Source organism: Aethalodelphis obliquidens, unplaced genomic scaffold (assembly GCF_003676395.1).
Source record: "Aethalodelphis obliquidens isolate GAN/ISIS:26980383/991018 unplaced genomic scaffold, ASM367639v1 scaffold59, whole genome shotgun sequence".
NCBI lineage: Eukaryota > Metazoa > Chordata > Mammalia > Artiodactyla > Delphinidae > Aethalodelphis > Aethalodelphis obliquidens.
The window spans coordinates 4,642,096-4,657,298 of NW_020838003.1; the positions used below are offsets into that span (position 1 = coordinate 4,642,096).

Consider the following 15,203-nt stretch of genomic DNA (forward strand, 5'->3'; position numbering starts at 1 on the left):
TGTCCATACTCACTTCCTCTTTCATTCTTTCTTGAACTCAGCAATCAGCACTCCACCGGATCTCCCTTGGGTCAAGGTCACCAATGGCCTCTATGTTACCTAATCAGTTCTCAGTGATCACCACTTGATGTAACAGTAGCAGCTGACACATTGATATCATCTTTCTGGAAACACTTTTTCATTTTGTCTCTGGTACATCCTCTTTCTTGGCTCTCCTCCTGCGTCATGGTCCTCTCCCCAGTCTTTTGCTCGTCCTTCCTCACCTTCTTTTTAACCTTGAAGTGCATCAGTCTCTGACATCTTCTTTTCTACATGTTATGCAATCTAAGTCACCTCATTCAGGCCGTCTATGTATGGATGTTTAACATTTGCCTTTGAGTGTATAATTGGCATCTCAGACTCGACAAGTCCTAACTGAACTCTTGATTTCTTCCCCAAACCTGCACCCGCTTCTGTCTTCTCCAGATCAGTAAATAGTAACTCCATTCTTCCAGTGGCTTTTGAAACAGTGGTTGCAGTCTGCCGAAAAATCCTAACGCCTTTACCTTTGAAATATACCTAGAATCTCACCTGTTCTACTACTGTCAGTCTATTCCAAGATACCATCATCTCTTGCCTGGATTATTGGAATAGTTTACTAACTGGTCTCATGGCCTCCACCCAGCCCGCATCCTCTGCCCCAGTCTATTTGTTGCACAATAGCTAAAGTGATTCTGGAAAAAACTTAAGTCATACAATATCAGTCCTGTGCTCAAAATTCTCCAGTTGCCTGCTTATTCAGAGTAAAGTCCATAGTCCTTACAGTTGCCTCTCAAGTTCCTTATGATCAGGTTCCCATTATCTCTTCAGGCCTCATCCTCTACTATTATATCCTTTAAGTACTCCTCTCCAGTCGCATTGACCTCTTTGTGTACCTCATACATGCTTAGCACCAACCTCAGGGCCTTTGCACATGCTTTTCTTTTCTGCCTGGTGTCTGCATTGTTTGATATCTACATGGTTTAATCCCTTTCTTCTTTTGGGTCTCTGCTCAAAGATCACTTTGAGAGAACTTTTCTGTATAAATAAGAGCCCCCTGTCATCACTCTCCATCCCTCCTGCCCTGTTTTATTTTTCTTTATACCACTTATAATCACCTGGTATATATTTGTTTAGCTCTTTCCTATCTGTCTCTCCCTACTCAATTGTAAGCTCTGTGAGGACAGGGTCTTAACTTTATTTACAGCTGAATCCAAATGCCTAGAATGGTGCCTGGCACATAGTTGGTGCCTAATAAATATTTGTTGAATGGATGGATGGATGAATTAATATATAGGTGCTATGAATAAAAGGTACAGGGTGCTATGAATAAAATGTGGGCTCTGGGGACAGACTGTGTGAATACCTCCCTGAGGAAGTGGCATGTATGTTGAGACATAATGGGGATGAGGGAATAGAGTTGGCATTGCAGTCAGTTAGAATAACATGTACAAAGGCCCTGTGGCTGGATGGGAGCATGATAAATTCATGGGACTGAGAGGGGGCCACTATGGTTGGAGCTCAGAGAGTGAGGGAGTGTGTAGTTACAGAAGAATCTGGAGAGATAGGCAAGGAACAGGCCATGAAGAGCCCTGAAAACTGAGTTTAGACTTAGATCTTTACTGGAGGAGTAACAAGAAGCTATTGAACTCAAAAATCTTGTACCTGAATGTCCATAGCAGCATTATTCATTATAGCCAGAGTGGCAACAACTCAAATATCCATCAACCAACTGATGATGGATAAACAAAATGTGGTCTCTCCATACAATGGAATATTATTCAGCCATAAAAAAGGAAGAAACTACTGATACATGCAACAGCATGTATGAAACTTGAAAACATTATGCTAAGTGAAAGAAGTCAGACATAAAAGATCATATACTATATGGTTCCATTCAGATAAAATGCCCAGAATTGGCAAATCCACAGAGACACAAAGTAGATTAGTGGTTTTTAAGAGCAGAGAGAATGGTGGGGGTGGGGAGATGAACAGTGACTGTTAATGTTTATGGGCCTTCTTTTTGGGGGTGACGAAGATGTTTCAGAATTAATGGTGATGGTTGCACAACTTTGTAAATATATGAAAGCAACTGTATACTTTGAAATGGTAACTATTAGGGTGTGTGAGTTATATCTCAAGTTTTAAAAAGAAGCTATTGAAGACGCTTAATCCAGGATGAAGGGTAGCTGCATTTGATAAGACAAGATTTACACTTTGGGAATGGATTAGGGATTAGCAGTTAGGGCCTTAAGAGAAAATGCAGAGACCCCAGCAAGGAGCCTTTTGCAACAGTCCAGAGAAGGAGACAGAGTTAAAATCTACCAGATTTACTAATAGGCTGGAGTTTAGGGCTGAGGGAGAGAGAAGGCAAGGATATCTCCTACTTGTCAAGATAGTCTTGACAGATTCCAAGCACTGTAATTTGCGTTTTTACCTGAAATAGGTCTTAATAAATGGTACTCATAATTTTAAAAAATTAACTTACAGTGATAAAATTCTATATCAGCTTTAATTGTTCTAAATAAATATGATATACTTGTCTTTATGATATTGATAATGAGAATATGATCTTTGAAAAATACTAACATAGAATTTGTACCAGCTTGCAAGAGCCTGCCTGTTAAACATACTTGCATTATGAGCTCCTCCCCAAGATACTATTTGAAATCCACCTGGATTCATGGCGCTGTATATTGTGATTCTTTGATGATCTCATTAACTTTAGTCCCAAGAAGACTCCTGTGTCACATCCAGGCCAGTGGCTTTATGAAGAAAAGAAGCCAAGTGAATCAGATCTGCTCTGCAATGATGGTGCACTTCGACATGAAAACGTACGCAAAGGAGTTAGCGACTTCTGCAGCTGGGCTACTAAGTTTGTAAGTTACTGGTAATACTTAAAAGTCGAGCTCAAAGTTGCTTTTGTTAAAAAACAGTGTTTGGATATAATCTAAGTCAAATAGGCAAAGTCGTAAAGGAATCTTTTGACTCTCCCACTGTTTAAAATAGAAATGTTTCTTGTAGGTGAAATTTCTGGAAAGTTTGCAAGCTTACAGCCAATGTTTGAATGTTTATTGTTTATAAGTACATTGCTGTTGTTTCATATTTTTTTTTTATTTTTAAATTTTTTTATTATAATTTTTTTAATTAGCTTTTTATTTTGGAATTGTTTTAGATTTACAGAAAAGTTTCAGAAATAGTAAGAAATTTCCCATATTTCTCATGCCCAGTTCCTCCTATTAATAACATCTCTTGTGTTAATAATTAGTATGGTACACTTGAAAAAATTAATGCGCCATTATCAATACATTTTTTTTGAATTTTATTTATTTTTTTATACTGCAGGTTCTTATTAGTCATCCATTTTATACACATCAGTGTATACATGTCAATCCCAATCTCCCAATTCATTACACCACCCCCCACCTCCCGCGGCTTTCCCCCCTTGCTGTCCATATATTTGTTCTCTACATCGGTGTCTCAGTTTCTGCCCTGCAAACTGGTTCATTTTTCTAGGTTCCACATATATGCGTTAATATATGATATTTGTTTTTCTGACTTACTTCACTCTGTATGACAGTCTCTAGATCCATCCACGACTCTACAAATGACCCATTTCGTTCCTTTTTACAGTTGAGTAATATTCTATTGTATATATGTACCACATCTTCTTTATCCATTTATCTGTTGATGGGCATTTAGGTTGCTTCCATGACCTGGCCATTGTAAATAGTGCTGCAATGAACATTGGGGTGCATGTGTCTTTTTGAATTATGGTTTTCTCTGGGTATATGCCCAGTAGTGGGATTGCTGGGTCATATGGTAATTCTATTTTTAGCTTTTGAAGGAACCTCCCTACTGTTCTCCATAGTGGCTGTATCAATTTACATTCCCACCAACAGTGCAATAGGGTTCCCTTTTTCTACACCCTCTCCAGCATTTGTTGTTTGTAGATTTTCTGATGATGCCCATTCTAACTGGTGTGAGGTGATACCTCATTGTAGTTTTGATTTGCATTTCTCTAATAATTAGTGATGTTGAGCAGCTTTTCATGTGCCTCTTGGCCATCTGTATGTCTTCTTTGGAGAAAGGTCTATTTAGGTCTTCTGCCCATTTTTGGATTGGGTTGTTTTTTTTTGTTATTGAGCTGCATGAGCTGTTTATATATTTTGGAGATTAATCCTTTGTCTGTTGATTTGTTTGCAAATATTTTCTCCCATTCTGAGGGTTGTCTTTTCGTCTTGTTTATGGTTTCCTTTGCTGTGCAAAAACTTCTAAGTTTCATTAGGTCCCATTTGTTTACTTTTGTTTTTATTTCCATTACTCTAAGAGGTGGATCAAAAAAGATCTTGCTGTGATTTATGTCAAAGAGTGTTCTTCCTATGTTTTCCTCTGAGAGTTTTATAGTGTCTGGTCTTACATTTAGGTCTTTAATCTGTTTTGAGTTTATTTTTGTGTATGGTGTAGGGAGTGTGCTAATTTCATTCTTTTACATGTAGCTGTCCAGTTTTCCCAGCACCACTTATTGAAGAGACTGTCTTTTCTCCATTGTATATCCTTGCCTCCTTTGTCATAGATTAGTTGACCATAGGTGCATGGGTTTACTCCGGGGTTTCTATCTTGTTCCATTGATCTGTATTTCTGTTTTTGTGCCACTACCATATTGTCTTGATTACTGTAGCTTTGTAGTATAGTCTGAACTCAGGGAGTCTGATTCCTCCAGCTCTGTTTTTTTCCCTCAAGACCTCTTTGGTTATTCGGGTTTTTTTGTGTCTCCATACAAATTTTAAGATTTTTTTATTCTAGTTCTGTAAAAAATGCCATTGGTAATCTGAATCTGTAGATTGCTTTGGACAGTATAATCATTTTAACAATATTGATTCTTCCAATCCAAGAACATGGTGTATCTCTCCATCTGTTTGAATCATCTTTAATTTCTTTCATCAGTGGCTTATAGTTTTCTGCATACATGTTTTTGTCTCCCTCGGTAGGTTTATTCCTAGGTATTTTATTCTTTTCGTTGCAAGGGTAAATGGGAGTGTTTCCTTAATTTCTCTTTCAGATTTTTCATCATTAGTGTATAGGAATGCAAGAGATTTCTGTGCATTAATTTTGTATCCTGCAACTTTACCAGATTCATTGATTAGCTCTAGTAGTTTTCTGGTGGCATCTTTAGGATTCTTTATGTATAGTATCATGTCATCTGCAAACAGTGACAGTTTTACTTCTTCTTTTCCAATTTGGATTCCTTTTATTTCTCTTTCTTCTCTGATTGCTGTGGCTATGACTTCCAAAACTATGTTGAATAATAGTGGTGAGAGTGGACGTCCTTGTCTTGTTCCTGATCTTGGAGGAAAGGCTTTCAGTTTTTCACCATTGAGAATGATGTTTGCTGTGGGTTTGTCATATATGGCCTTTATTATGTTGAGGTGGGTTCCCTCTATGCCCACTTTCTGGAGAGCTTTTATCATAAATGGGTGTTGAATTTAGTCAAAAGCTTTTTCTGCATCTATTGAGATGATCATATGGTTTTTCTTCTTCAATTTGTTAATATGGTGTATCACATTGATTGATTTGCACATATTGAAGAATCCTTGCAACCTTGGGGTAAATTCCACTTGATCATGGTGTATGATCCTTTTAATGTGTTGTTGGATTCTGTTTGCTAGTATTTTGTTGAGGATTTTTGCATCTATGTTCATGAGTGATATTGGTCTGTAATTTTCTTTTTTTGTAGTACCTTTGTCTGGTTTTGGTATTAGGGAGGTGATGGCCTCATAGAGTGAGTTTGGGAGTGTTCCTTCCTCTGAAATTTTTTGGAAGAGTTTGAGAAGGATGGGTGTTAGCTCTTCTCTAAATGTTTGATAGAATTCACCTGTGAAGCCATCTGGTCCTGGACTTTTGTTTGTTGGAAGATTTTTAATCACAATTTCAATTTCATTCATTGTGATTGGTCTGTTCATATTTCTGTTTCTTCCTGGTTCATTCTTGGAAAGTTATACTTTTGTAAGAATTTGTCCATTTCTTCCAGGTTGTCCATTTTATTGGCATAGAGTTGCTTGTCATAGCCTCTTAGGATGCTTTGTATTTCTGTGGTGTCCGTTGTAACTTGTCCTTTTTCATTTCTAATTTTATTGATTTGAGTCCTTTCCCTCTTTTCCTTGATGAGTCTGGCTAATGGTTTTGTTTATCTTCTCAAAGAACCAGCCTTTAGTTTTATTGATCCTTGCTATTGTTTTCTTTGTTTCTATTTCATTTATTTCTGCTCTGATCTTTATGATTTCTTTCCTTCTACTAACTTTGGGTTTTGTTTGTTCTTCTTTCTCTAGTTCCTTTAGGTGTAAGGTTAGATTGTTTATTTGAGATTTTTCTTGTTTCTTGAGGTAGGCTTGTATAGCTAGAAACTTCCCTCTTAGAACTGCTTTTGCTGCATCCCATAGGTTTTGGATCGTCATGTTTTCATTGTCATTTGTCTCTAGGTATTTTTTGATTTTCTCTTTGATTTCTTCAGGGATCTCTTGGTTATTTAGTAATGTATTGTTTAGCCTCCATGTGTTTGTGTTTTTTAAGTTTTTTTCCCTGTAATTCATTTCTAATCTCATAGTGTCGTGGTCAGAAATGATGCTTGATATGATTTCAATTTTCTTAAATTTTCTGAGGCTTGATTTGTGACCCAAGATTTGATCTATCCTGGAGAACGTTCTGTGCGCACTGGTGAAGAAAGTGTAATCTGCTGTTTTTGGATGGAATGTCCTATAAATATCAATTAAATCTGTCTGGTCTGTTGTGTCATTTAAACTTTGTGTTTCCTTATTAATTTTCTGTTCGGATGATCTGTCCATTGGTGTAAGTGAGGTGTTAAAGTCCCCCACTATTATTGTGTTACTGTCGATTTCCTCTTTTATAGCTGTTAGCAGTTTCCTTATGTATTGAGGTGCTCCTATGTTGGGTGCATATATATTTATAATTGTTATATCTTCTTCTTGGATTGATCTCTTGATCATTATATAGTGTCTCTCCTTGTGTCTTGTAACATTCTTTATTTTAAAGTCATTTTATCTTTTATGAGTATTGCTACTCCAGCTTTCTTTTCCATTTGCATGGAAAATCTTTTGCCATCCCCTCACTTTCAGTCTGTATGTGTCCCTAGGTTGAAGTGGGTCTCTTGTAGCCAGCATATAGATGGGTCTTGTTTTTCTGTCTGTTCAGCGAGCCTGTGTCTTTTGGTTGGAGAATTTAATGCATTTACGTTTAAGATAATTATTGATATGTGTGTTCCTGTTACCGTTTTCTTAATTGTTTTGGGTTTGTTTTTGTAGGTCCTTTACTTCTCTTGTGTTTCCCACTTAGAGAAGTTCGTTTAGCATTTGCTGTAGAGCTGGTTTGGTGATGCTGAATTCTCTTAGCTTTTGCTTGTCTGTAAAACTTTTGATTTCTCCATTGAATCTGAATGAGATCCTTGCCGGGTAGAGTAATCTTGGTTGTAGGTTCTTCCCTTTCATCACTTTAAGTATATCATGCCACTTCCTTCTGGTTTGTAGAGTTTCTGCTGAGAAATCAGCTGTTAATCTTATGGAGTTCCCTTGTATGTTATTTGTCATTTTCCCTTGCCGCTTTCAATAATTTTTCTTTGTCTTCAATTTTTGCCAATTTGATTACTGTGTGTCTCGGCATGTTTCTCCTTGTGTTTCTCCTGTATGGGACTCTCTGCGCTTCCTGGACTTGGGTGGCTATTTCCTTTCCCATGTTAGGGAAGTTTTTGACTATAATCTCTTCAAATATTTTCTCTGGTCCTTTCTGTTTCTCTTCTTCTGGGACCCCTATAATGTGAATGTTGTTGCATTTAATGTTGTCACAGAGTTCTCTTAGGCTGTCTTCATTTCTTTTCATTCTTTTTTCTTTATTCTGTTCCGCGGCAGTGAATTCCACCATTCTGTTTTCCAGGTCACTTATCCGTTCTTCTGCCTCAGTTATTCTGCTATTGATTCCTTCTAGTGTAGTTTTCATTTCAGTTATTGTATTGTTCATGTCTGTTTGTTTGTTCTTTAATTCTTCTAGGTCTTTGTTAAACATTTCTTACATCTTCTCGATCTTTGACTCCATTCTTTTTCCGAGGTGCTGGATCATCTTCACTATCATTATTCTGAATTCTTTTCTGGATGGTTCCCTATCTCCACTTCTTTTAGTTGTTTTTCTGGGGTTTTATCTTGTTCCTTCATCTGGTATATAGCCCTCTGCCTTTTCATCTTGTCTGTCTTTCTCTGAATGTGATTTTTGTTCCACAGGCTCCAGGATTGTAGTTCTTCTTGCTTCTGCTCTCTGCCCTCTCATATATTTTTTAAAGTGGCTGTCTGCACCCAACTTTATAGAGATACAATTGACATACAACATTGTGTAATTTTAAGGTATACAATGTGATCATTTGATACATGTATATATCGCAAAATGATTACCATGATCTGGTTAGTTAACAAATCCATCACCTCACGTAATTACCTCTGTGTGTGAGGTGAGAACGTGTAAGATCTACTCTTAGCAACTTTCAAGTATATGATACAGCATTGTTAACTAGAGTCACTATGCTGTACATTAGATTCCCCAGAACTTACTCATCTTATAATTGGAAGTTTGTACCCTTTGGGCGTCTCCCCATTTCCCCCGCCCCATTGTTTCACATTTTAATCTTTCATTTCAATGTTAGGACCTTCTTTTCTCTCTGTCCTTCCCTCTTTTTTCAATTCATTTTTCTCAGTTATATTTATCTGTAAGTACTTGGAAAGCTATGCTTGACTACAGTCGTTAATGAAAAATATTTGACATGAAGAGACTTTTGACTCAGTTATCAAGTTCTTTTCTTGCCCTCCTTCTAAGAACCTTTTTAGTTATCTATTTCTGTCCCTGAGTCCCAGTAGATGTCTAGATTCCCGATGCTTTTTCCTGAATTTCAGACTCTCTAGAATTTTCAATCCCCCTCCCCCCATTTTTTGAGTCAGTTTTAGTCAATATATTATTTTGGACTATTTCTTTGGCAAGTAATATAATTCAGACTAGATTAAGTGAGAAAAGGGAATCATCCAGAAGTATTCAGAGCTTCAGGCACAGCTGGATCTGGGTGCTAAAATGTTTTTAGGTGCTCTCCCTATCACTTAGCTACTCTCTTCTGACTTCACATTCCTGTAGTCTTTCCCTAAGAGATATCAAAAGTATTCACTAAATTTTCCAAGCTTATATCCCACCAGGCAACAACCTAACATGGGAAAAGAGCAACCTTTTTCCTGTAGGGAAAAATCCAGGGCTTACTCTCACCAGACTAACGTGGGTCACACCTGTGCCTGAATTATCCACTATGAGTAAGGAGATGGAATATGCTCATTGACTGGTCTAGGTCACATGTCCAACCCTGAGGCCAAGAGGTGGGCATGTCCAGCCCACTTGTGACAGATGGACTGAAAGTGGTGGAGGGAGGCTCTCCGGAGTGTGACTGGAGTAGGGATGCTGGACAGGGTAGGTGATGCCCACTCTACCACTGCTTGTCTACAAGTTGACTAGATAGGATTGCCCGAGTCCCAGCCCTTCCACCTCTCCCACTCCTCCTGTTGGGGACTATTCCTCTTTCGAGGCAGGAAGTGTAAGGAACCCTAGGGTAATTGTTTAACTGCTGTGGTAACCAGCCTTGTTTTCAGTCCCTTATGACCAAGGTCCCATAACTGTCATACTACTTTGGTCCCAATCACATCACCCTGTGGTATTTTCTCCATAGCACTAGTTTATACTTTCCTTCCATGTTGTTTATTTATTTATCTTTTACCTCATTGATTCTGCTTGCTCTAGTTTATACCCCGACTCGATTTAAAGACCCCGTCTATAAATTTCACTCCGACATCAGCTTCAGTTGCTAATGACCCCATTCTCTATATTCCCCAACTTAGATATTCCAAAGTAAGATTGTGTTGAGCCTATAGAGCAGGAAAAAATAATTTTCCTTTTATTCTTCTAAGTTCTCTCTGGGATCTCTATAACTAAAGGCAGATTAACAAGAGAAAAACAAACAGAAGTTTATTAACAAGTATACCTCATATATACATGGGAGATACCCAGGGAAAAATGACTAACTCTCCTAGGTGGCTTAGAATTCAGGCTCAAATACCAACTTGCGCCAAAGACAAAGAGAGAAAGGTGTGGGGAGTCAGTAATGGGGAGGTGACCAGGAAGAAATAGGAGAACAAGAGTATGGTTTATTATGCAAATTTAAGTGGGTGCCTTTTCCTTTGCTAAGAGTGTCTGTCTTATGATTTAAAGTCTTCCTTCTCTTCCTGGAATGGAGAGGGAGACAGCCTTACAAGTGGAGTTTTTTTAATAAATGTAAATTTCACTTAAAGGGTGACTTCTACTCCGTTTCTAGATCGTTTCCTGTGTTGTCTGCTGTTTCTCAAAATCATCAGCTCAAAATAAGCCTTAAGCCAGAGGCATATTTTGGGGTGCTATATTCTCCTATCCTTCAAATCTAAGTTATCTTTCAGCCATATCATAGATCCACGGTCAGTCTACAGATTAGGGGCTCTTAATGTGCCCATCTGTACTCCTGCCAGCTATGGCTGGGGGGCGGAAGGCGGGTTTGTTCTGTGCTCAAAACATGGCTGACTAAAAGGAGCCCATGGCTTCAGTAGGAGCCCCGAACAGGGCAGCTTCCTGTATAAGGGGCTGTGGGCAGAGCACAAACTAACATTTCTAGACATGTCTGGAAAATACCTCTAAAGATGTTACTACTATAAAGTGTTGGAGATGTTTGCTTTTGATCAAACAGACTGAATTTTCCTCAGCACCACTATCTCCCTCAGGACTCACTGCTTCTTGTGGGTCCTAAGTTGTCTCTTAATGCACTGACGAAGCTCTCCAGACCCCAAATACTTCTTGTCTCCTACAAATGGTGACTGAGCACTTTCTACCTCTCCTTTAAACTACCTCTCTCTTCTCTGGCCATGGTCGAATACCTCCTGTAGATTAAAGATGGAAGAAGGAGCATTTCACCATCTGTCCTTGACTCATGCCCTGTGCTATTCTTCCAGCGGGGCCTGAACATTGATGAGGAGTTCATCCTGAAACAGTTTGACATTGACTGTCAGAGCAAACCAAGCTATAATGTGCTCCATACAATGAGACCCAGCCAGGTTCCTCTGGAGCTAAAGAAAAGGATTGGGCTGAATAACCTGCAGGAGCCACAGTTTTCCCAGAAACTGCACTATGAGCAGAGACCTCAGAAACCACAGGTAACTGCAAAAAGGGAGAAGAACTGAGAATCAAAGGAAATTAAATCGTATTCAAGTATTAAATGTTCTTGACTTCTGGTACTTCAGAAGGCACTGACCTTTTTCAGGAAAATTCTTGAAATTTTTTTGATGTTTAACATTTGTAAAAAATACAATAAATAAACATTTGTTAAATGAATGAATATTTAATACATCTTAAAAAGTCAGTTATACAAACAAGGCAGGCCATTCAGCATTATTGTTAATATCTGAACAGTCATTATTTCCCTCTTTATGTGTCTTATATGTTGAGACAACCTCTTTGTGTGTTTTATATGTTGAAATCTATCTCTTTATGTGTTTTACATGTTGAAATTCTAATAGTCAGTAGAAATATACGTGAATGTTTATTATTGCAAGAGTAAGATGCTGCAGTTAACAGTTGTGAACACTGTGTATATCCAAAGAATTCTTGAATTTTTATGGCGGTCTTTTCGACCACAGACCATCATTCTTGACCATATGCTTGCCTGATAATTAACAAATCGCTCAGTTTCCCAGCACCAATTTCCTGTGAAGACAGAACAAGGAAGCAGAGATGAGAAAAAACAAGCTATGTTCTAAAGGGAAGTACTATGGGCCCCTGAGTACTTTTCTACACAATGTGTTAGTGCAAATATATATACACAAGTCAAATTGTGCCAGTCCAACAACAGATTTATGTGCCTAAGTGTGGGTGGGAAGCGGGGAGATTACAGAGTTAGTTTCTTTGGAAGTGAAGATAATAATTTCCCTCTGTCTTTTACACATAATCTTTGATACTATATTTCCAATATTTTTGACATACCAGCTTTGTCCTTTCATAATTGAACATGATCAGCTGACCTATTTTTACATTCATGATGTTTTCCGTCTTTGACTCTGTTGCATAAAGTTTATGAAAACTATGCATTCCATCACTAATTCAGCACTTAAAATTTTCCATTCTCCTCTCATCTTTCTAAAGGGTAAAATGCAGAATGATGCTGGACAGGCAAATTTTATCCATGTGGTTCAGGCACATGGGACCTGAACCACTGCTTGTTCTGAATCTGGGCTGAATGAAATTGCTCAATTCTCTGTATTTACAAATAATTGCACAAATGCTGCTTTATAAAGCATGGTGGTTATTGCCAAAATCGAACTTTTGACTGGCCAATGGAGGATCACTATGCAAAAGTTCAAATAGATTTCCACAGAGTATCATTTTCCTTCCACCTGAAGGACCTCCTTTAATAGTTCTAGTGTAGATCTGCAGGCGATGAATTCTTCCAGCTTTTCTATGTCTGAAGATATCCTTGTTCTTCCTTCATTTTTAAAGATATTTTTGTGGGTATAGAATTCTAGGTTCAAAGTTTTTTGTTTGTTTGTTTTTAGTCCTTTAAAAATGTTGCTCCACCGTCCTCCTGGTTGTGTTGTTTCTGATGAGAAATCTTATGTCATCCTTATCTTTGTTTTTCTGGACCTGTTTTTTCTTGGCTGCTTTTAATACTTTCTCTTTGTCACTGGTTTTGAGCAGTGTGATTATTATACACATTGGTGTATATGTCTTCATGTTTCTTGTGTCTGGAAAAGTTTGATCCTTTTGGGTCTTGCTTTTAAGAACTGTTGAGAAGGGTCAAAATAATGTTTAGTCTAGGGCTAACTCCCTACTACCGATGCAAGACCCTTCGTGTATTCTACCCAGTATCCTGTGAATCTTCGAGTTTCCCAGGAGGGAACAGGCCCTGGCCCTGGCCCTGTGTGCATGCAGGACGCTGTTATCTCTAATCCTTTTGGTTAGTTCTTTCCCAGACCTCAGGTGGTCTCCTCCCAGACATACACAGATGGAGACCCTCTGCAAACCTCTGTAGTTCCCTCTCTGTGCAGTTCTTTCCTTTCTGTTACTCTGGGCTGCAAACTTCAGCTGCCTTGGTCTTCCTGGACTCTCAGTTCTGTCTTCTCAACTCAGAAAGTCCACTAGGTTCCTCCTGAGCTCCTTCTCCTGCTCTGTGGCCTGGGAACTCTCTGCAGACAGTGAACTGGGGCAGTTGGGGGCTTATTCACTTTTTGCCTCTCAGGGATCACTGTCCTTTGCTATTTGATGTCCAGTGTCTTATAAATAAATATATATATATACATATATATTCAATATATATCTATATTTCGTTTTTTGGTTGTTGCAGGTGTAAGGATAAATCTGGTCCCTATTCCGGGGATGGAATCTCCATCTTTATTTTCTTATTCCACATACTCTCAGGCCTGTTATCCTCTGCTCTTTGATGTTCTTTAAAACTCTGAGCTTTTCGACTACCTTACCTTTGCTCACAGTATTCTCTCTGCCTGACGTGCCCCTCTTCTCATGTCTACACTCTTACATCTTCCTTTAGACACAGGTCAGATGCCAATTTTTCCATGGAGTTTTCTCCAGGTCCTTCGGTTGACATTAACTTATTCTTACTTCTAATCTCTCACAGCAGTTTCTGCCTCTATTGTAGCATGTTTCTCTTGGCCCTGTATATTCATTCATCCATTTATTTATACATTCATTCAACAAACACTTCTGAGCATCTGTTACTATGTGCTGAAAAGTGCTGGGAGCAAATGAAGGACTGTTTCCTGCATTTAAGGAGCTTACGGTCTAGTGAGGTCAATGGATAAATGACTAACTATAATGAAATGATGTCATGGTTCATCCGGGTTGTAGGAAGAAGTAACCAGTTCCACCAGGCATGGGCTGAGGGTGGGTACAGTTAAGACTTCACAGAAGAAATTATGTTTGTACTGAATCTTGAAAGATCACCAGGTACCCAGCCACCTAACGTATTCCAGAGCTCAAGTTCTTTAGTGGAGCAGTATGTAGATTGCGTTCCTCTCCCTTCCTTTCTTTTTTCCTCTCTTTCCTCTCCTACCCTCCTTCCTTTAATTCAGTGGTTCTCAGCCAGAACAATTTTGTCCCCTTCCCCACCCCCACACCCCACCAGGGATATTTGGCAATGTTGGAGATGATGTTTTTGGTTGTCACAATTTGGAGATGCTACTGGCATCTCGTGGGTGGAGACCAGGAATGCTGCCCAACATCTTACAGTGCATAGGACAGCACCACCGCCCCCCACCTCCAGCAAAGAATTATCCAGCTCAAAATGTCAATAACGCTGAAGTTAAGAAACCTGATTTTAACCCAACAAATATTTATTGAGCACCTGTTGTGTCCTAAGTATTGTTCTAGATGCCAGGGGGATGTAGCGGCGAACAAGCTCAGAAGCTTACATTTTAGAAGGTCAGAGGTGAGACAACAATCAGAAAAATATACAGCATATCAAGCGGCGATAAGTGCTGTTCAGAAAAATGAGGCAGGGAAAGAAGACAAGCAGTGTTGTGCGGGGTTACAGTTTTTGAATTGGGTGGTCAGGGAAGATACAACTGAAAAGATGACCTGAAATAGGTAAGAGAGTGAGCCCTGTGGGTGTCTTGGGGAAGAGCATCATGGAGAAGGAACAGTGAGTGCAAAGGCACTGAGGCAGCAGTGTGATAGGTGCTCTAGAAACAGCAAGGAGGTCAGTCTGCTTGGATTGGAGGGATCATAATGCTGAATCCAGCTCTGAGAAGGGATTTCCCTCCCCTCTGCTCTGTCCCATCATCTCTGTTTCAGGCAGGTGTTTCTGGCTTGACTCTAGAATGGCCACACATTCCACCTCATAGTTTAGATATGAGTGAGAAGACGGAGGAGCAGGGTCTTTGTGTTTCAAGTTTCTTTGTCCTACACAAGCGTTAGACCTCCTTTCATGAGACAATGAGCGGGTATTGCATCACAGCATCAGGCTGTGAACCAGCAGATGCACTCCTGAGGAATGGGAGAAAGAAAGGAAAGACATCTCTTCCTCCCCCTCTTTCTCTCTTCCTCCCCCTCTTTCTCTCTTC

The 15,203-nt window shown here is 39.1% G+C and overlaps 1 protein-coding gene across 1 annotated transcript in view; it reads left to right on the forward strand.

Annotated features, from left to right (window-relative positions):
* Positions 1–15,203, forward strand: part of FAM47E (family with sequence similarity 47 member E) — a 31,870-nt gene that overhangs the window by 9,751 nt on the left and 6,916 nt on the right. The window contains exons 4-5 of the mRNA XM_027087605.1: positions 2,747–2,897; positions 11,085–11,285. Coding sequence (XP_026943406.1) covers positions 2,747–2,897; positions 11,085–11,285 — 352 coding nt within the window. The remainder of the gene's footprint in view (positions 1–2,746; positions 2,898–11,084; positions 11,286–15,203) is intronic.